A 20,753-nucleotide genomic window follows, 5' to 3' on the forward strand; every position below is an offset into this window, starting at 1 on the left:
CCGTAAAATGTTGATAATTAAATCACGTCTGTGGACAACCTTCAATTGAAACTTGGGTTTACCTCTAGGTCTTAACGAAGGTTGAGGGCAGTCGTCTTAGTCAATGCGAAAGATCGCATGACTGTGACCGTTACGCTGATAATAAATTTATTTGCAATATGTCCCCAATAAAATTTTAGGTACTTTTTTCGAAATTTCAGTTTTAAGAAGATGTTGCGCATTTATTGTTGGGGTTAATACTGATCACGCACCGCTTGTTTTGCAACCTATTAAACTATTAAAGGACGTAATTTTCTTGTGCAAAATACCTACAATGCGTTAATGGGGCCTAATAATTTCATCCTTGCGGGTCAATTAGGCGAAATTATCACAATGCGCGCATAGGTAAACGTCTGTTTCGAATTAGGAAAAGTACCTATCGCTACACTCCAATTGATGTCATTAATTATACCCAGAAAAGATACAATTGTCGTTAAAAGATACACTTTGCCCCTCTCCCTCCCCACCTTGCTTGACCAATAGCCGGGGGGTCACCGTTTTCACTTATTTATTTTCAAGAACAAAATCAGTTGTGTTGTAGTACCCTTGGGTGATCCAATACACGAAAAGAATGATTGGCAAAGTAATTGCGGCTATTGCCTTTGTGGCAATTGCTGCCGCTCAATATAATACCCAAAATTCTCCATACTCGACGTCCAGCAAAATCGTATGTTACTATGATACCAAGGGACATTTTAGAAGTGGTAAGTTTTGTTTAAATTTTTAATAAACCGCATCCCAATTTGGCAAAGCGCGTGAGGTATCAAGTTTACCTTGAATTTCTTGAAAGAAGTGAACCCCGTGAACAATAATTGATTTATGGCCTACGTATACTGAATACAAATTTGATAAATATTATTAATTTCAGTATTTGTTACTAGGAAAACGGTTTCGTCACCGTTACCTAACGATAATTATCACTTACTTATATTTACTTATAAAGAAATCGCGTAAGTTATCACACAAAGTCAAAAGAACATTACTTGTTTTCGTTAAAGTAGGTTTTGAAAATGTGTTTCGCAACAGTCGTATAAAAGGTCATTTGCGATATCAGTCCTAGAATTCCATCCACTATGCAAATTTTCTATACAACCTACTAGGATTTTTACAAGACTATGAAATGTTATAATTATTATAACGTTAACTTTTATCATTGAATAAAATAGTGTTTTTATTCAATGCTTTTATATACCTACATCATAATTCCAAATCGAACGGACGTACAACTAAGACAGACAGACAGACAAATAAGAGTGCCCTTTTGAAAATGCATAATTTACTACTGTATAGGTGTGTACCTACCTATAATAAAGGATTTGGTGCATTAAACTTGGAAACGATCATAAAAATGATCTCATATAGAACTCTATTAATTATTTATAACTTTAGTGCAATTTCTAGCTTACAAAGCATTTTTAAAAAAAGTAAAAGCACATCGTTTGTAAACAGACTCGGTGCTTCGGTATTACCAGTTAAACGCTGGTTTACATAATAATTTAAATTGTTAGATTGCACGTAGGAAGCGCATTACTTTATTATGCAAATAAATTGATGCGTCACATTTATAACAAAATGTAGGTATAACAAAATAAAATAGGCAGCGACCACGCTTCCCACGTGCTTGCCTACTATAGAGAAATAATTCCTAAGACTGCGCTATATTTGTTTTTAGCGCATTACCACAAAAATAAAAAAAAATGCCCGTCTGTTCCTTTGTCTGTCTGTCCCTCTATCTGTCTGTGTGAACGATAACTTTGTTTAGAAAATGTCCGATCGCTTTTGACATCTCCGTTAGTTATGAACTTCATTACATGAAATTCAATATGGGCATAGCTTTAGCCATATAATACACAATGCCAAAAGTCGAGTCGAATCGATTCAAAATTCACAGTGCCCTTTTTCGCATCTCGACCATTTATAAACCGAATTGCAAACTTTTTTAATTATAAAAGTATTTAAATGAAATTTGAGACATAGCCGCTTGGAATAAAAGCAAATTTAACGCCAGTTTCAAAATTTGGTTTTGCGCATGCGCAGTTCCAACTTTCTTATTTAGAAAAGCATTGAAATGCAATTCTTCTTATAAACTGAAATTGAAGTAGAAAGTCAAAAATGGATTGCACATGTGCAACGCTATCTTTCATATTTGTGGCCGGATTTTTACGATTATGTGCTTTTTAGACTGGTTCACTTTTCGACGATTCTGTGTCCTAGGGGCATTTCAGACAACATTTGGCCAAATAGGCTTTTTTTACTAATTGGTACCTGCTGAACACGAATATCGATGTTGGCACCTCGAAATCTGAACAGGAAGTCCAGAATTCAAGATGGCGGCCAATTTCCGAAAATGTTGATACCTATTTTCACTCATGCGACTGATTTTTTCGATCTAAAAACGGATTATAGTGTTATTCCTGACGGAGGTACGGTACAATAATAATCGTGACAAAATGTTTAAACAATGATTTCATAGTTTTTCTAACCTGAAAGTGCGTAAAAGTGGAAACCTTTTTTTCGTTTAAATTTCTTCACATCGTGTAATTATTAAATTATTTCTGTTTTGGCAAGCATTTTAGTTACTGTGCGTCGTGTGATTGCTGGAGGTTTCAATGATTAAAGAAACGTTTTCTGTAACCGTCAGACGACACAGATAAAACGACCCATTTTTTCAATCTAAAAACAAATTATAATGTTATTCCTGAGGTACTTCACGATAATAATAGTTAACTATTGTTTTAACAATACTGTAATAGGAGGATGCAGGATGCGTAAAATTAAGAATTACGAAATTCCCAGTTCCCCTTGCTAAAAGGAGGACATGCAAAACGATTGTTTCCAGTAATCCTGACACATATACCTAAGTATTCCCGACATGCGTTTATATTGCATAATTCTCCTTATAAAGTTTTGATAAACACTATCTTTCGAATTTTACGTTAATTTTTAAATGAAAAAAAATGAAGGGAGTTCAACTATACTGCGGTGTTTCGGAAGATTCGTATTTTGCTAGGTATTAATTACTGTTCCTCAGGATATATTATTATTATTAAAGGATGAAAAGCATATAGAAAAGTGAATACAAATTTATTAACACCTTCGTTAGTCTTATGGTGTTAGGTCAATCGTCTTCTTGACAATTAGGTAGGTAGTACAAATCAATTGAGCTTTGCGATATTTTTACAAAGTTTTGACGAGCAATCCTATTTACAACGGCAAAGAACGATATCTAGAGCAGCCTTCGGAATTAATCTAACGTTGTGAGAATGGGAATGTAGCCATTTTCAATTCTTTCCCCAGAAAATAGGATTAGATATGCTAGTCTGAGCGACATTTCAGAGTTTAAGGTCAAAGAAGTACCTCTTGAGATTTACACCTGATATGCCGTAATGATGGAAATGGATCAAATGCTAGAGAAGATTAGATGGAATCGCAAGAGAATGGAGTTCAGAATTGTTAGATCTAAAGCTTCGCATCTCCTGAAACCTCGAAGTGATGAAGAAGCAACAGGAATGCATCTGTATCTGTAGCGTTTTTCTAGTATCCGCTTCCTTGATGTGAAAAGCTTCTAGTTCTAAGGAGGAAATCTGTGTCGTCTGACGGTTGACGGTTACAGAAAACTTTTCTTTCATCATTGAAGCCTCTCGCAATTACCAGTACGCCGTCAAATGAGGCCTCTTCAAGGTGATGATGGTGATGCGACAAGTTTTCTTTTGTTTTCCTCTAATAAAAGGTAATTCTTCCATATGAGGTTATGGACCATCGCGGATATCTTCACACGACGCACAGAAACCAAAATGCTTGCCAAAACAGAAATAATTTAATAATTACACGATGTGAAGAAATTTAAACAGTAGCCATAGTACTATGAAAAAAAGGAATCCACTTTTACGCACTTTGACGTTAAGCCTAATTTACATTTGGCAAGTTTACTGGCGGAAAGTACTGTCGGTCAGTAAACTTGCCACGTGTAAATGCGCGGAAAGTGCCAGTTAAATAGAAATAGGGTAGCAAGTTTACTGGCAGAAAGTACTTTCCGCCAGTAAACTTGCCAAATGTAAATTAGGCTTTAGAAAAACTATGAAATCATTGTTTAAACATTTGTTCACTATTATTATCGTGCCGTACCTCCGTCAGGAATAACATTATAATCCGTTTTTAGATCGAAAAAATCGGTCGCATGAGTGAAAATATCAACATTTTCGGAAATTGGCCGCCATCTTGAATTCTGAACTTCCTGTTCAGATTTCGAGGTGCCAACATCGATATTCGTGTTCAGCAGGTCCAAATTAGTATAAAACGCCTATTTGGCCAAATGTTTCTGAAATGCCCCTAGAACCTGTTAAAACGCTGTTTATTATAAAAGTGAACCAGTCTATTTTGTAAATCGTTTACGATTACTTTTTAACTTGTTGAATTTTACAGGAGATGCTAAATTTGAAGACGCATTTTTAACTGAACCCCTTCAGTTCTGTACCCATCTCGTTTATGGTTTCGCCGGTGTAAACCCAACTACATGCAAGGCAATTCCGTTAAGTGAACAATTCGACGTAATTCAAAACCACTACAGAGACGTGACCAACCTTAAGCGTCGTTACCCTGGTTTGAAAGTACTTCTATCCATCGGTGGTGGCCGAGACGATCCTGAACACTCGGAGAAATACTTAAAACTCGTAAGACGAAAAGCCATGCGCTTTAAAACTGAAAATTCAAAAAATTAATTTTCAGCTCGAATCTGTGGACACTCGTCTTGCCTTTGTCGAATCGGCCGAAGCACTCGCAACCTCCTACGGTTTCGATGGCATCGACTTGGCGTGGCAATTCCCGCCAAACAAACCAAAGAAAATTCATGGCACTTGGTGTAAGTATGCCCTAAATTTGCACGAAACAAAATGTCAATTGGTTCTATGCAGCTGGAATTTGGAGCAAAATTAAGCACACATTCGTCTCGCCCAGCGAAATCGACCCGAAACATGCCGAGCACATGGAGCAGTTTACCGCACTGGTCCGCGAAATGAAAAACGCTTTGGCCCACAAGGGTCTTTTGCTCTCCATGTCTGTCTTGCCAAACGTAAACAGCACAAGTAAGAAAACCCCCCTAAAAATCGACAAACACTAATTTGTTCTATTTGCTAGTCTTCCACGACGTACCCAAGCTAGCCCCCAACCTTGACTTGGTCAACTTATGGGCTTTCGATTACTTCACCCCACAACGTAACCCCAAAGAAGCCGACTACACCGCTCCGCTACATGAGCTGATCGATCGCAAATACGACGAAAACGTAAACGGGCTCGTCCAACATTGGTAAACACAACTCGCCATCCTACAAGTTGCCATCAATCTACTTTTAGGATCCACAAGGGATGTCCTAACAACAAGATCATTTTGGGCATTCCCACTTTCGCCAGAACGTGGAAGATGAGCAAGGATTCGGGTTTGAGTGGAGTGCCGCCGATTTCTGACATTAAAGGTCCCGGTGAAGCGGGTCACCATACCAAGGAAGAGGGTCTTCTTAGCTACGAAGAGGTTTGCACTCAGTTGACCAATCCTCACCACAACGCAAACGCTTTGAGAAAAGTCGGCGATCCCACCGGCAAATTTGGTAAACATATATTAAGTACCTACTAAACAAAAAATATGAGATTCGATCTAAAGCAGGTTACAAAAACCCCAATATAGAACATGTTTGGATTCAGTCAGATGTTACAAACCGTTACGGTATGCTAACAATTTAACCTTGTACTGCACAAATCTCTCCGTTTAAAGCACGCATGATCCACTCAATCTTGTTCCAACTTAAATATTCTGATTATTGCAGGAACCTACGCCTTTAAGTTACCCGACCATAGCGGACATGGTGGCATTTGGGTTTCCTACGAAGATCCCAGTACAGCTGAAAATAAAGCAACCTACGCTCGCAATAAGGGATTAGGTGGTGTGGCTGTTGTTGATTTAACTTTGGATGATTTCCGCGGAAAATGCAACGGAAACAAGTACCCTATTTTACGGGCGGCAAGAATGCGTTTGTAAGTAATATGATAAAACGTGTTAAAACTCATTGTATGTGTTGTTGAAGCAAAATATATTTTTATTAATTAAGTACTATGTGTCTGATTTTTTTTCCGTAATCGTCATAGATAATGTAATACACCTCGACGGCTTACATTACTGGATACGAATTTGTGTCCTAGCAAATCATTTTGTGATAGTGATAACTAAATCCCGAAAATCCTATTGTTTAATGGTTACGCGGAAGCCACAATTTTATTATCACAACGGTTTGGAATTAATGAGTTTTACAAAAAATCGAAATGTTTTTTTTTAATATTATCCAAACAGGAGAAATCTTCCATTATCAATATTCACTATGTAACAATTTTACACTTCGATTTTTTTAATACTGCGGTGACTATAATTTTATGGTTACGAAGGAAAGGCAAATTTTTCGATTTTTGGGCGCATCAGGTGAAATATATTTTGATAGATACTTAAGATTTATTAAGGAAAAATGCTTGTTTTACTGTTAAGACACTGTAAAATTATACCTCTGTTTATAACAAGGCTTATTAAGGCCGCTCTGTAGTCAAACTGCAATGTATAAGTAAATAACAGTTAAACGTTCTTATGAAATACTGCTTTTGCTGCAAATTGTTCTTTGCAATGACGAAATGAACGTCTGTCAGTACTTTAAAAAAATTGAATTATCCTTATTACGTTTTTAATTAGACCCATTAATAGAAAAATCATTATTACATTACATTACATGTTGGGTGCTCTGTACAATTTCCTATCATCGTCCTCATCCATTTTTGGACACGTGTTATTGTGGAGTTAGTATCGACGATTTTTAACATACAAATTGCGTGTATCATACACCCTGTTTATACCACTGTGAACAAATTCGTGAAGATCAAAATCGACATTCCGTAAATGATAACACTTTTTAAACTTTACGTAACCGCTCAGCTGAAAAAGGATATTTAGGAAATCCAAACTTAGACAATTCAAAATCAGAATTTTTCGATTCAAACCCACGCGTATCGTTTTGAAGTCTCTGAATTATGGTTTGATCTACATCGACGACAAGGGCCTCCATTAGTTCCTCTAAGCAATCGATGAATCGTACAAAAGTCTCTGATACTACACGCTGATCAGCAGCCATTTTCAAAACCCGCGCACAACAACACATATCACATGCTTCATTAAGTCCTATTTGCAGTAGGTATTTTGCTTCATGCGTCGTATTGTAAAACAAACGACTCTCTTCCTCCCGCATCTGATCGGCACATTCTTGTGTTGTTATATCATAATAATGTATCGCACAAGTTTGAAAATCTTGATGTTTAATAATAATAATATTGTGTTTATTCAACCAAATAACGTAAATATAATTTGTCATACAGTGCAACCATGCTCAGAAAAGCCCCGGAAAATATGCGAACTAATTTTGAAATAATTCAGTCTGCAAAACGACGCGATACATTCCGCGCCATAATTATTAATTATTCCGTTTTGACAGTTGACGCTTTACGTTATTTTAATTTACACTTTGCTTCTTGTATTTGCTTTATTTTACGTTTTCCGTCTCCAGTTTTATACAAACTCGTCTTTTTCAAGACGCATATAGCTTGGATCTACGATCTGATAAGGTATGTAATTCCCTTAAAGCGTTTTTAAATTTTGCATCAGAATGTACGGTCTAAATTTCTAGCGCCCTCAGACACGCCCTATCAGGGACTTTCTGAGCGTGGTGCCACTGTATGTCATCTGATAGCTCCGCGACTTCATCGACGTCTGGTCCTACCATCAGCATGCACTATAAACAGTGAAACGAGACCAATTTATCACTACCGCTGTATGGTATTTTATGTACGACAATACCCCCAGGACGGTCCCTCTGGTATATAACGTTACAAACAGAAGCATTCCGAGTAAAATTCACCTTCTACGTCACATAATCACTATGATCAATTTTAAGGGTCTTAAAATGCCCGGAACAGAACTGAATAGCTAGAAGATTTGTGCCATTATGACATCTGCTCAACACACAACCACCCTATGTATATAACAATCATTACATCCTGTATATTTGATTTCAAATATTCTGACACACGCGATTCCAATTCGGTCTCATCGGAACAAAATGGACGATCAGTTAACGGCACCGGCGCAAAAACACCCATCACAAATACCCTGTACACCATTACACCTTGTATATTTAAAATGCTACAGGCAACCACAGAAAAAAATTCAAATTCCCCGCAAAAATTCAAATTTATCGTAATAAAATGACACACATACTGAAATTCAAAAATTCATGTCTCCCACACAAATTCAAACTTAAATTTAGCGCAACAAAATGGCAGACATTGGTCAAGTTTGCGTACCTACTTTATAAAAGGTTTTATCTGGTTGTTTTGCCACACGCAGCCTTATCAAGCGAAATTTAATTAATGTACGTGTTCTTATTGCTGTTAAGAGATGCATGTGTTTTACGACATGCGCGTTATTTTAAGCGTAGGTATCAAGGTAACGTATCAGGTCTAATTGTGATTGACGGTGTTTTGGAAAATCCGGAGAGTTTAAGTGGATGTGGTGTTTCTTTAAATACTGGAGACAACGGTTAAAGAGCGTCTAGCGCCACGGCCAACTAATAAACTGCATGTTTTGTTTTTGTTTTGTTGTGATACATAATTTTTCGTGTCAAATAATTCAATGTGTAGAAAATAAACATTACACGTGTAAACTTTTGTTTACGTTAATTTTCTGTCCTATTTGTTTTTTTTAAAAACGATTTTTAAAACGGATTGTCCATATTCAGAAAATGTTAGTTTGAGTGTGAGTAAACAAAGCAGTTGTCTGTTTCTAAAAGGTTTGTCTTTCATTAAAAGCTTCCATTGTGTTTTTGTGTCAGTTTTAGTAGGTATTGCAAATCTTGTATTATTTGGATCATTGAAAAAAACTAAGTAATTTTAAGATTTTTTTATTTTAATTGTCGACCTACTGCGTGCGGGTAATATGTCCAAAACAAGCTTTGTAAGCTTTTCTTTCCTTCAGGGATTGTTTTAACTCTGTTTCATTGCGTTTCGGAATAAATATGTTAATGTCAATCAATAACTTGTGTTTATTCGAATCCATTGTACGACCCGGGTAGAGTTTTGCACGTTGGATTTTTTTCCTGACCAAGAATTATGATAGGTGTTAATGAAAATGTGTGTAGTTAATTCTTTGGAATTTTCGGAAGTTGATCGAGGCTTCAGTCTACAAAATTATTAATCTCAAGTCGACATTGAGATTTTTCAGTGTGACAGGCGACGGCCGTCTACGACTAGTACATAGATTTATTTGGCGCCCAACGTGGGGCCACACAGTATGATTTATTTGGAGCCCAGTGTGGAGCACACAGCAATATGAATACTTCATATAGTCTTTTATATGGTACTGAGTATATAGACTTTCGATAGGAAAAACTTTTTTCATCCATAAGAATATTAAGAAAAAGTTTTCACAAAAAATTCAGTTCGGTTTCCAAGACATAAACAGTTAATGTACAGGGTGTCTCATTTTTGCCACTTTTATCGGGCATATCTTTTGACTTGGGTACCGATGTACATCGCCAACGCAGCTAAATAAAAAAAATAGATAATCCTAATAACTTAAGCGAACGCTGTCCGTGTCGCGGGTAGGATATACTTCACGTTATACATAGCACGCACGATGGATGTAGCATAATTGCTGCCAGTGGTAAACTGCGCTCTACAATACGTTACGGGGCATTACAATGAAACACTAGAAATGCCAGCGACTACGCTGCTGGCCGCTGGCTAGTAATAAATTAAATCCATGCATTGAACCTACTCTCGCAGTGGTGCTTCGTGTGTGGGGAATTCCAGCACTTTCAGGAAATGATAAAGGGTAATCTTTATCTGACCTGACTGATACAAAACCACTTGGAATAAAGTAAATTGATTGCATTACCTAATATAACAGACAGACACAAATCGGCAAAAAAGAGCGCCTTTAGGAAAAACTGGTATGCGATACTATACGTGTTCGATTAATACTACAGATTAGGTGACACATATTCTGCGCAAGAAGGTATTACATTTTCACTGTGTTTATCTGCTTCAGAACTCAATCAGAAAAATAATCATTAATCATCAATGCCTTGATGTCCGCGGAGAAGAGAATCTGTGCAAAGACTTGACAAACAATGGAAACAACATGTTACATATAATTTTCCTTTCTTTATTAAAGAATAACAAATTCAAATAAGTCTTTGAATTGAAATAATCATTTGAAGTAGAAAATAACACAGAAAAAAATCCAGTTTCAGTTTAATCTATCACTGTCGCCTCGAGTAAGTCATACTCTTATTGCCGAACTGTTTGTTATTTTTCTTTTTATTATTCTAAAAAAATTTTAGCAAAAAAAAAAGAAAGAATCAATAAAACTTACTTTTCCTTTGAACTCATTTTTTGGGAAACCTTTCCTATTGTTCGATCTTCCCGCACCACCTTGAAACTGTTGAAAATTAACCGATGAGTAGTCAAAAGCTTGGAATTGTTGATTTTGAGACTGTTTTTGGGGTTGTCTTTGTTTCTGTTTCTGCTTCCATTGTTTTTTGGGTGGTTGTTTGGGCTTGTTCGGTGGCTGAGAATGTTGCTGTGTCGTATGGTCCTGAAACTGTTGGTTCTTTTTCTTATTTTTCCTGCGTTGAAAGTGCCGCTGCTGTGGTTTCGGGGTATGTATTTCATTGTGCGGTATCTTTTGTTCGGGTTCGTCAACATCGATCTCATCCACAGCGCGCTTTCGTTTTTTCGAGCCACACATTGATTTCAGAGTTGGATGAGATTCTAAAATATTAGCAACTATTTGCGTGTCGATCGATGGAGGTGGAACAACATCAGTTTGTTCGAGCGTGTCTAGTTTCACTGAGCCAGCAAGTATCTGTGGGGTCTCCTTTGCGACCTTCACAAAGTGTTCATGAAGCTGTAAAATAGATTTAAAGAAAAGTACTGTAAACTGTTGCAAATCTTACAGCAGCAATCCTATCCTCATTCGATAACTCTTTCTGTTCATTTTGTTGGGCTTCGACTGTGGCCTTCTCTTCTTCTGCACGTATAAACGGCTTGATGAGTTCGTATCTTTGATAGGGTGCTAGGAGAGATTTATTTTGTACTGTCAGTAATGTATCGTTCTAAAAAGCAATGCAACAGATTTTCGTTTTCAAGTCTCATCCACTTACCTGATCATCACTATCAATTTCAGGTACATTAAAAACCGAATACTTAGACTTACAAATTTGAAGCTCACTTTTTGCACAGGGTGTTTTATATTCAGCTTGACCTAAAAATTGCATCAAATGTAATCTTCAACATCATTTTCAACTCACCTAACAAAGTAGGTAAGTCATCTCTAAATTCGGTAGACTTCGATAGATCATGAGGGCAATGTAGTGGACTATCTACATTTAATTTGGCAAATCGAAAAGTGCTACCTCTACCCCTGTTATCTTCATTTAAAATGGGCTAAAAATGCACGTTTACACCCATTCAAATTACATGCACAAAAGTGTTACCTTTGTCAATGATTGTTCTCTAGCCTTTAATATCGTTTGATGAATTTCTAGGAGATTTGCACGTACTAGTGGTGGTACCGGATTACAAGATGCAATTATTCCCTGTACTTCCCGTGGTAGTGCTTCAGCAATTTGTAAAAGCATGTGATTAGGTAAAATGTATCTGTAAATAAAGAAGTGATAATAGTGAAGCTTTCATTGCATATTTGGATTAAGTATTCGCGTTTAAATAAATTATTACTACAAAAGCGTTTGGGGTTCAAGGTGCAAAACATTCCGTTGCGCCAGATTCGTAGTGGTAAGTTCCATAACAATAGTCTTGTAGAAACTCTAGGTAGATTTTAACATTAAAACTGTATTGCACGATATAAACAGTTTCTAATCATTACTCCTGTACCCCTTAAAAATCAGATATAGGTATACATGTATCCCTAATTAGCTCAAGTTACACCTATACTTTTTGAATCACCTTGGAGAGGGGGGGGGGGTTATTTACGAATAAACACAGAAGCGGTTTATTTCATTTCAATTTGTATTCTGTAGTGTTATTTTTCCTTTTAGAGTTGTTGGTCATTGCGTATGTGGGCACATCTGGTCGTTAAGAGTGTTTCGTTATCGGACCAGATTTAATTAAAGCGCGTGGTTCTTTATCGCTGTTAGGCGAGATAACGGATTATACAGATATTCAACGATGTGCGCATTAGTTCGGCGCAATCAAAGATCAAGGTTAATTATGGTTGACGTTTTATCTGTAAAAATCGGAAGAACGAGTTTTATTTTATTATGGAAGTGTTTCGTTAAATACTGCAAGCAGGACGCTGCAAGCGAGCCGATTCGTGACGGTTGGAAAGCGTACGTTTCTTTACGCTGTTCTGTTTTTAATCGGGGGTTCCGCCCTATTTGATTGGTTGAAAACGTAGTATACCATTTTCTTAATATCTCTGTACAGAAGAAAGATAATAGAAGTTGTTACAAGGGTGTGAAAAGTTCAACGCAGAACTCGAAAAAAGTTATCAAGTTGAAGTAAAGGATGCAGTTTTAGTGCACCGTGAGGCCTTCTGTCATGGTTCTCTTATTATCGAAGTTAAAAATTTGTACTGTCTCAATAGCCACCAGTATGTCGTCATTTCATTCATGTTGTTTGTCATCAACATTGGTGTCCTAAAGAAAAATTACGTTCAGAAGCTGTCAGCGTTTGTGTGTGGAATTAAGTGCGCCCTGACCGCAAACCATTGAACTGCCAGATTATTAGGATTTTTAAAAAAGAAAAGAACTGTATATTTTAATATTTTCTTATTTCTTTTGTCCACCGCTTGCGTGCGGGGTAATTTGTCCAAACAAGCTCGCTTATCTTTCTTTCAGGAATTTTGTTAACGCCCTTTTAATACTAAAATGTTATAAGTTCATTGAACCATCTATAAATTGTTCTACCATCATATATGCTGTAACTGAAACATTCTTTTCATGTGTTTCGGAATAAAATTTTGTCATTGTCAATCAATGCAGTGTGTTTATTCGAACCCATTGTGCGACCCGGATAGTTTCCATGTCAGACTTTTCTTCTCGTGTTTAAGTATTATGTCAGGTGAGTATTTGTGTAGTTATTTGGCATTTTTAAGTAGTTGATCGAGGCTACCAATCTCTCAAATTATTAGTTTAAGCCAACATTGGGATTTTTCTTTGTGGCAGCTGCCGGAAGTGCACAAGGAGAAAGTTTTGAGAATTTTGATTTGTTTGAGATAGCTGCACGGGTGTTTTGTGGGTGGTAGTTGCCCACATACCATGGCACACAGCATTATTTATGGCGACTAACGAGGGGCACAGCAACATTTACAAAATATTTTAATACAAGACCTTATTAGCAAATGCCAGATTAATACCAGTGAATATAGGATAACGCTATTGATATCACATGTACCTGGTGACCCAATAAGACTTTTCCTCGGCCATCACTCGAGAACTGTTCGTCATATGACTTAGGGGTAAAAATAATTATTGGGTAAATCGGTCAAGAAGAATCGCTGGAAAATAATTTCAAGTTCTAAAAATGACCAACAGAGGGCGTAACTGCCATCTTAAATTTTAAAATTGCTCAGTTATTTCAAAAACAAAGGTGGTGTGGGGCGTTCAATTGTTTTTGCAATAACCTGCTTTAACTTCTTAACCGTTTGACCGATTGTAATAAATTTGGTATCGTTGAAAAGAACATTCCTTGGGCAATGAGAATCAACCAAAATATAGTTAATTTAGTTGAATCCTTCTCCGCCAGTTTTGACACTATGACGCAACATCCTAAAACAATTTAAAAAAATCAAATGGAATGATATGACTTTTTCTTTATGAAAAAGTAGGCCAGTGAAAACCGTTTTTCAAAATCTCGTTCCTAACCTCAATTATTGGGAAAATGAGATTAAATAATTAATTAATAAAAATGCTTAAATTGTATCTTAAATTTACTTTTTACGTATTTCCGGTATTTGTCGATGGCGCGAAAGAAAATCACCCACTTTTAGGTAGGCTTTGGAAAATTAAACAAATGAAACACGATGCATTATAAAACAGCCGTAATTTATTATAATAATATCACAACCCACTCGTATTCAACCCAAACGCAAAGCCAAAGAAACACTTACACAATAAACTCTATTTAATAAAATTACAGGAATTATTATAATGATATTTTTGTTTTGTTTTCTTCTTTCCTGATAGCGTTGACTATTGTGGCCATTAATAGGTATGTTGACACAGACACTAATCGTTACTTGATTTTAATCCGTGCGATTAGTTAACCTGAGTTCTCACAAGAAACACCGACAATAATAATAATGGCCTTTATTCACATTCCGTTCAAAAAAAACACAACTAAAATAATATATAAACATGTACAAAGAAAAGAAGAATCGAATTTATGAACCGCAGTGAATGGGCGAAGTTCAGATTAAAATATCTGCTCTTACACTTTACCCACAACACATATTATACATTTATTTATGATGGCGAATGAGAATCCTAAGTTATAAAATTTAAAAAGACAAAAAAAAATTCACTTCTGTAGCGTACAAGTATAAAAAAAAAAAATAAATAAATAAAAAAAAATATAAAAAAAAAGACCAATACAAGTAATCACATTTTAATTAATTAACACATACATTGACTCTCAAATAACCACTTTTTTGTTTTTATTTTGAATGCCAACAAAGATACATTTTTGAAAGAGTCCGGTAGAACGTTGTAGTGTTTCGCTATGTAGTAGGAGAAGCATTTTTCAAATGAGGTATATTTATGTAATGGAGTAGTTAGAAGTCCTTTATTCCGAATGTTAATATTATGCACGTCCGTACGGTATCTCACTTTATTATAAGTACTGAGGTGATTGTATTAATAACACTCGATGTGAGAATAACACTCGATGTGAGAAACATAAAAAGTGTAGCAACCGACGGTTAGCCATATTAAGCCAATTCAGTTCTTTAAGTTTGAGGGAAACGTGGTCATACTTTCTCAAGCCAAAAATATACCGTATACATGCGTTTTGTACACGTTGAATTCTATTCCTGTCTGCGACATCCAAACAAGGTCCATACACACAGTCAGCATAATTAAAATGTGATAACACTAGTGCATTTACTAGTCGGACTCTAGTGCCAAAATTAAAATTATACCGATGTCTGTATAAAACTTTGAGTTTGCTAAATGCTCGTTGAATACATATAGTTATGTGCTTTTTAAAACGTAATTCATTATCCATAACCAACCCTAATTTCTGTTTTCAGCCTTTACAGGGAATTTGTAAATTATTCTGCTGTGTTTACATGTACAAGTGCAGTTTTTTGAATTTGTAATCTTTTCTAAAATGCCGATTTCTAACCATATTAAATGCTTCTTGGTTAGAAATCGGCATTTTAGAAAAGATTACAAATTCAAAAAACTGCACTTGTACATGTAAACACAGCAGAATAATTTACAAATTACGGCTGTTATTATTTTATAATGCATCGTGTTTCATTTGTTTAATTTTCCAAGGCGTACCTAAAAGTGTAGGGTCCTTTTCCAAACAATCTTTGCGCCATCGACAAATATCGGAAATACGTCAAATAAAATAAAATTTGAGGTTAGGAACGAGATTTTGAAAAACGGTTTTCACTGGCCTCTTTGGTTACTTTTTCATAAAGAAAAAGTCATATCATTCCATTTGATTTATTGATTTTAAAGGATTTTAGATCATAGTGTCAAAACTAGCCCCCTGTCGGAGAAGGATTCAACTAAATTAACTATATTTTGGTTGACTCTTATTTCCCAAGGAATGCTCTTTTCAACGATACCAAATTTATTACAATCGGTCAAATGGTTAAGAAGTTAAAGGAGGTTATTGCAAAAACAAATGAACGCTCCACGCCATCCTTGTTTTTGAAATAACAGAGTTTTTGTTTTTACGAAAATGATAGATAAACTGGTTCTCTTTAAAAATGTGAAAAAAGAATGTTTAGTTTATTAAGCGAAATTTAAAGAAAATGCAATTTTAAAATGTAAGATGGCAGTTACGCCCTCTGTTGGTCATTTTTAGAACTTGAAAATATTTTCCAGCGATTCTTCATGATTTACCCAATAAATTTTTTACCCCTAAGTCATACGACGAACGGTTCCCGAGATATGGCCGAGGAACAGTCTTATTGGGTCACCCAGTAGAAGTACAGTTGGGTAAAGGGCTAAACTATTAAAGAAAGTATATACAGTACATACTTAAAAACAGTAGAAACCTCTTCCCCTAGTGTTAGAGGCATTTAAACTCACAGGGAAGGAAATCATTGAAATCAATTGATGGCTGATCATCTATGAGAGTAGTTAATACTTACCCAAAAGGTAACTTTAACAAACCAGAGGAAATAAAACCTACCCCAAAACATTAAAGAAAAGTGCTACCACCATTGATACTGTAACTCCCATGTATCAACAACGACTAGCAGCAGATAAATCGTTGCGCAAAAGGCGTGATCCAGATACTTAGCTGTGATTGGCGCATCTATCGTCATTTGACATTGTGCTCCAATCACCTTGTGCAAATAACATTAATCAGCCATAATTGTTAGAAGTGCTCACGAACTATTCTTCCATTTTTTGGATTCTGTAACTTACAGCTTTGGCAAAGGAATTTTGACGTTTTTTTGCTAATGTGGTGCTTCAAATGAAGACGCCTATGCCCAAAATAGTACGCGCATGTGCCGAACTTTCTTATTGGTGAAGATCTATTTTATTCGAATTTTAACGGCAGGTTACTAATCTATGTTATATACACATGGCCTACTCATAATATAGCTCGAAGCAATACAGCAGCCATTGTGTGACTCACCCTGTACTCTCATCCTCGGCTCTAGCCAGTTTATCTCTCCAACGAAATAATTCTCTTAAGGCAAACATTTGCCGATTATCAAACATACGTTTGCATTTTCTATAGAAATCCATGTGACTCTCTTCGGTTAAAATAGGTTTAACGTAACGCTGCAAAAAAACTGTTACAAATACGAAATACTTGCTATAGCATTACCTTCTTACAAATTTCTGTACTCTCCGATATAACCGACTTCAAAACATTGTCACTACCATTACCCTTATTAAGCAACGCATTTCTCAACATGTAATAAATATATATTAAGTAATGAGTGTCCATTCTCGCATAAGTTTTCAATTCATCTGGTAAAGGTCTACGGCACAAAGAATAAGTTGTCGCAAATCTGCACCGCTTAATACCTAATTCTCCAATCTGCCAGTTGAAAATGTTTGTTGGGCACAACGTTACAAAATTTATTAAGCAAGTAGGCCAACGAAAGACCCGAATAACCCAGTTGTTTCGCCGCTTGATGTGTATCGAACATATTTACAACATACAGTGATAAATCGCGTTGAAGCCATTGCACATCCATATCGGCACCATGGAAGATCTAACAGAAAATCATAAACCGGTCACCATACTTGTACAAAAACACTAAAAAGCCTCAATAAAATTGCTGTGTGTGCTCTTAGGACCATGGATGACAATACTAAGAAAGCTAGCAATAGGGTCATTCAAATTGTTTAAAACTGTTACAATGTATGCTAGAGGCTGTTATCAAGTGTATACTGGGTGAATAAGAAGATCATTCAAAATTCACTTTAAAGAGCATTTGAATACAATCAGTGAGATAAATATAGCGTTTCCGTACATATGCTGGAAAATAATATAACACCTTATTAGTTAAGCAAGTAAATAGTAAGACTGAATTGGATTAGAGATTTGCAAAAACAAATGCTTCCTACTGAATAATGACGTAGTAGGCCCACCAACTTTTACTTTATGCTGATGACAGCTTTCCTGTAGCAACTTGTAAGATTTATTATAGGGCTTTCTTGTTATTTTTGTTACTTCAATAGCCACCACAAGAGTTTCAGTGTTCCCGTACCTTTACAATTGAAGGTTTTGTAAACACCTCGTTTAATATACACAATTTGTCACGTAAAGTGAACGTATCAATAAGGTAATCCGTATCCTTAGTAGAAATTTGCAGTAAACACGTAATCCCCATGAACGTCCTATACGAGTGGTGCTCCAAATCGACCGCAAACTCAGTGTGCTGCCTCAGATCCTCCAAACACATTTCCAAGTCTTCGGGTGTCGACACCTCGACCAAAGGAGTTTCTTCAAGCGGTTTCACATTTTCCGGCTTAATTTTCAGTAACTGATTAGCGGGCGGGGTGAAATGTTCCAATTCCATTTCGTAGGGATGCGAATACCTGTAACAAATTACTAAGCACGATGTATGCAGTAAGCCAAACTCCTTACTGTTCACCTAACTCGGATTCCTCCAGGAAGATCGCTAACGGTTTTATTGAGTTTGGCTTCTCTGTAATGCGAGGTATCCAAGGATTGTTGCTGTTATCAATTTTGTCTTTAAAATAAGATTGTGGACGAACGATATTTTTTGCCGTAAGCAATCGTATCGCATTAAACGAACTTGATTTTTTCTAAAAAGCACATACAGAAAGCTGTAAGCTCACGATAATACGTACCACACCGTCAATAGATGAGCTAACAGAAAAAGTCGCTTTACTTAACTGATTCCACGAACCGTTCACAGGTAATTGTGCGCTGACCGCTTGTATTTGAGGGTCGCCTTGATTTGCCCGTTTAATACCATTTAATTCGTCAATACTTATTGCTACTTTCTCTAATATATTGTCATTAGCTTCAATCAACATCTCCATTCTTTCGTCCATATCTCTATTTCGTATGTTCACATTTTGCTGCTGATTGTGTAAAACTGTACTCATCAGTCGTAATACCTTGTCACCTTCCTTGTTTAGTATCTTGTTAAATGAGTCGTAAGTTTTGTAGAAATCCCATTCCCGTTGCGATGGTAAGGCATTTGAAGACTTTGTGGCTTCTAGTAGAAGTTCAAATCCTTTCTGTAATGTAATATTAATGTATATACAGTTAAAAAGTTTGCATTTCTTATTTACCTTTTTGTAATCGTTAATAGTTGGAAATCCAGGAATAATTTCCGTAGTTTCCTCCATATTATTTTACTTTTTTCAAATTATTCTGGAAAAATTCATGCTACAATAGCACATAACCTAAAAAATTAGAAAAAAAAATTAGTCTGGATGTGTCTCCATGATACTCATTGCCGATTCCACTTCCACATGAATTGACGCATACACAAGGTGTAACGTCAAGAAAAAAATATGACAAAACATTTCTCTAACAAACCAAGAGATGTTTCTTTGGAAATTTACGCTTTTTTAATGCTTCCGCGGAACCTTAGTATATCCAGATTAAACAGTAACGGCTGTGACTAGGTTTTTAAATATGCCCTTCTCGATTGAAAAAATCCTACCCCATGACATAGATTTTTTGAAGGGAGGTGCCAAACGTATTCTGATTTCGATGAAATTTGGTAGGTATTACCTCATATATTATTTCTCCATTAGACACTTTATATCTTTACCGATGTATTTCGTTTCTCTTATAACGGGCAATCAAAAATGAGTTGCTGTCGAATCGCCTTTGGAAGTTCAAGTTTAATCCGATTTTCCATGTAAACAACGATTTCAAAGGCGACTCGACAGCAACTGATTTTTGATCGCATAGTATAAAAATGCAGGTTTTAGGTTAACGTTTCTAAGTGTTTAAATAAATAACTGGAGTCAAAAATGGATAACTTTTATAATTACTCTTAACCAAAACGTTATCAAAAATACCGGTAGCGTGAGCGAGGCTAGGTGAGAGCTTGGGGGAGTTATACATCCCTAAAAATGTAATTACCCCATTCCAAACTATTTGAGCTCTCTTGATATCTTAACATTTGATTACTAATTTCGCATTATTTGTATAAATTTTTGTCTGCGCTTTTTTAAATGATTAACTTGTAACGCAAATTTAATTAAAACTAATTAATTAATAACGGTCTTGAACTCAAGTACTATTTATTACTCACATAAGTATAATTAATACAGCGCGAACTTTGTAGTACTTCGGCATTGAAATTAGAACTGGAACTGATCGCAACACAATTCGTTTTCTTATATAGTAAACTCCCCCTCTGTTTCTCGAGCGCTTCCGAAGGCTTATCCAACTATTGTACAATGTTCTCGAACAAACACGTCATATTTATCGGAAAGATTACGTCACATTCGCCTTCGTTCTTTATTGTCGATGACTAATTTTTGGAATGTTTGCTACAGTATCATACATTTTGTATAGTTAAATTTTCTGTGCCTCTTAGGCAAGTTATTCAGTACACCCAATCGTTAAATAAAACTTTTTCTATCTACATAATTATTTTCCAATGAATAATTATATGCTGCAGTAGTGCTTCGTTAGATTCGTTGACAGAAAACCACAACTTACTACGGTTTCTATTAAAAATTGGCAGCTCCGACATATGCTCATATGATCGCCGTTGCAAAATCTAGTTTTTTTCCTGTTACCGGACCCCGTTCCCGGTAAATCCAGTTTTTTCTCGTTCTCGTAGCCTTTCCGTACCATTTTTTGAAAATTATCTTTTATACAAACCTTGTCGTTATAATAACAACAACAAAACAAGAATTATATAATTTGGTGCAGTGGTTTTAAAGTTATGGGCGTATCCATACATTTCGGCG

General features: G+C 36.0%; 2 protein-coding genes across 2 annotated transcripts; one reads left to right on the plus strand and one right to left on the minus strand.

The window, feature by feature from the left end:
- Window positions 1–555: 555 nt before the first annotated feature.
- Window positions 556–6,137, plus strand: LOC116171030 (chitinase-like protein Idgf4). The gene is made up of 7 exons (XM_031487670.1): window positions 556–743; window positions 4,462–4,709; window positions 4,765–4,897; window positions 4,950–5,120; window positions 5,173–5,341; window positions 5,389–5,639; window positions 5,856–6,137. The coding sequence occupies exons 1-7, from the start codon at window positions 611–613 to the stop codon at window positions 6,065–6,067; spliced, it is 1,317 nt and encodes a 438-aa protein (XP_031343530.1). The 5' UTR covers window positions 556–610; the 3' UTR covers window positions 6,068–6,137.
- A 4,127-nt stretch (window positions 6,138–10,264) lies between these two features.
- Window positions 10,265–19,223, minus strand: LOC116170920 (exosome component 10). Its single transcript, XM_031487474.1, has 13 exons — window positions 19,110–19,223; window positions 18,660–19,055; window positions 18,433–18,614; window positions 18,053–18,383; window positions 17,364–17,554; window positions 17,161–17,317; window positions 16,966–17,114; window positions 11,619–11,781; window positions 11,433–11,568; window positions 11,286–11,386; window positions 11,079–11,237; window positions 10,496–11,029; window positions 10,265–10,448 (listed from the first exon to the last, which is right to left on the minus strand). Exons 1-13 carry the CDS (start codon window positions 19,164–19,166, stop codon window positions 10,383–10,385), a joined length of 2,622 nt encoding a protein of 873 aa, XP_031343334.1. The 5' UTR covers window positions 19,167–19,223; the 3' UTR covers window positions 10,265–10,382.
- Between the last annotated feature and the right edge of the window lie 1,530 nt (window positions 19,224–20,753).

Source organism: Photinus pyralis, unplaced genomic scaffold (assembly GCF_008802855.1).
Source record: "Photinus pyralis isolate 1611_PpyrPB1 unplaced genomic scaffold, Ppyr1.3 Ppyr1.4_LG5, whole genome shotgun sequence".
Lineage (NCBI taxonomy): Eukaryota > Metazoa > Arthropoda > Insecta > Coleoptera > Lampyridae > Photinus > Photinus pyralis.

Coding starts and splice junctions, on each gene's coding strand:
- LOC116170920 (XM_031487474.1), bottom strand. CDS start 19,166: ATGGAGGAAACTACGGAAATTATTCCTGGATTTCCAACTATTAACGAT. Junction 17,555..18,052: donor CAAAACCTTCAATTGTAAAG/GTACGGGAACAC, acceptor ATTTTCTGTTAG/ATCTTCCATGGTGCCGATAT. Junction 17,318..17,363: donor CTGGCAGATTGGAGAATTAG/GTATTAAGCGGT, acceptor TTTGTGCCGTAG/ACCTTTACCAGATGAATTGA.
- LOC116171030 (XM_031487670.1), top strand. CDS start 611: ATGATTGGCAAAGTAATTGCGGCTATTGCCTTTGTGGCAATTGCTGCC. Junction 4,710..4,764: donor CGGAGAAATACTTAAAACTC/GTAAGACGAAAA, acceptor ATTAATTTTCAG/CTCGAATCTGTGGACACTCG. Junction 5,640..5,855: donor CGATCCCACCGGCAAATTTG/GTAAACATATAT, acceptor TGATTATTGCAG/GAACCTACGCCTTTAAGTTA.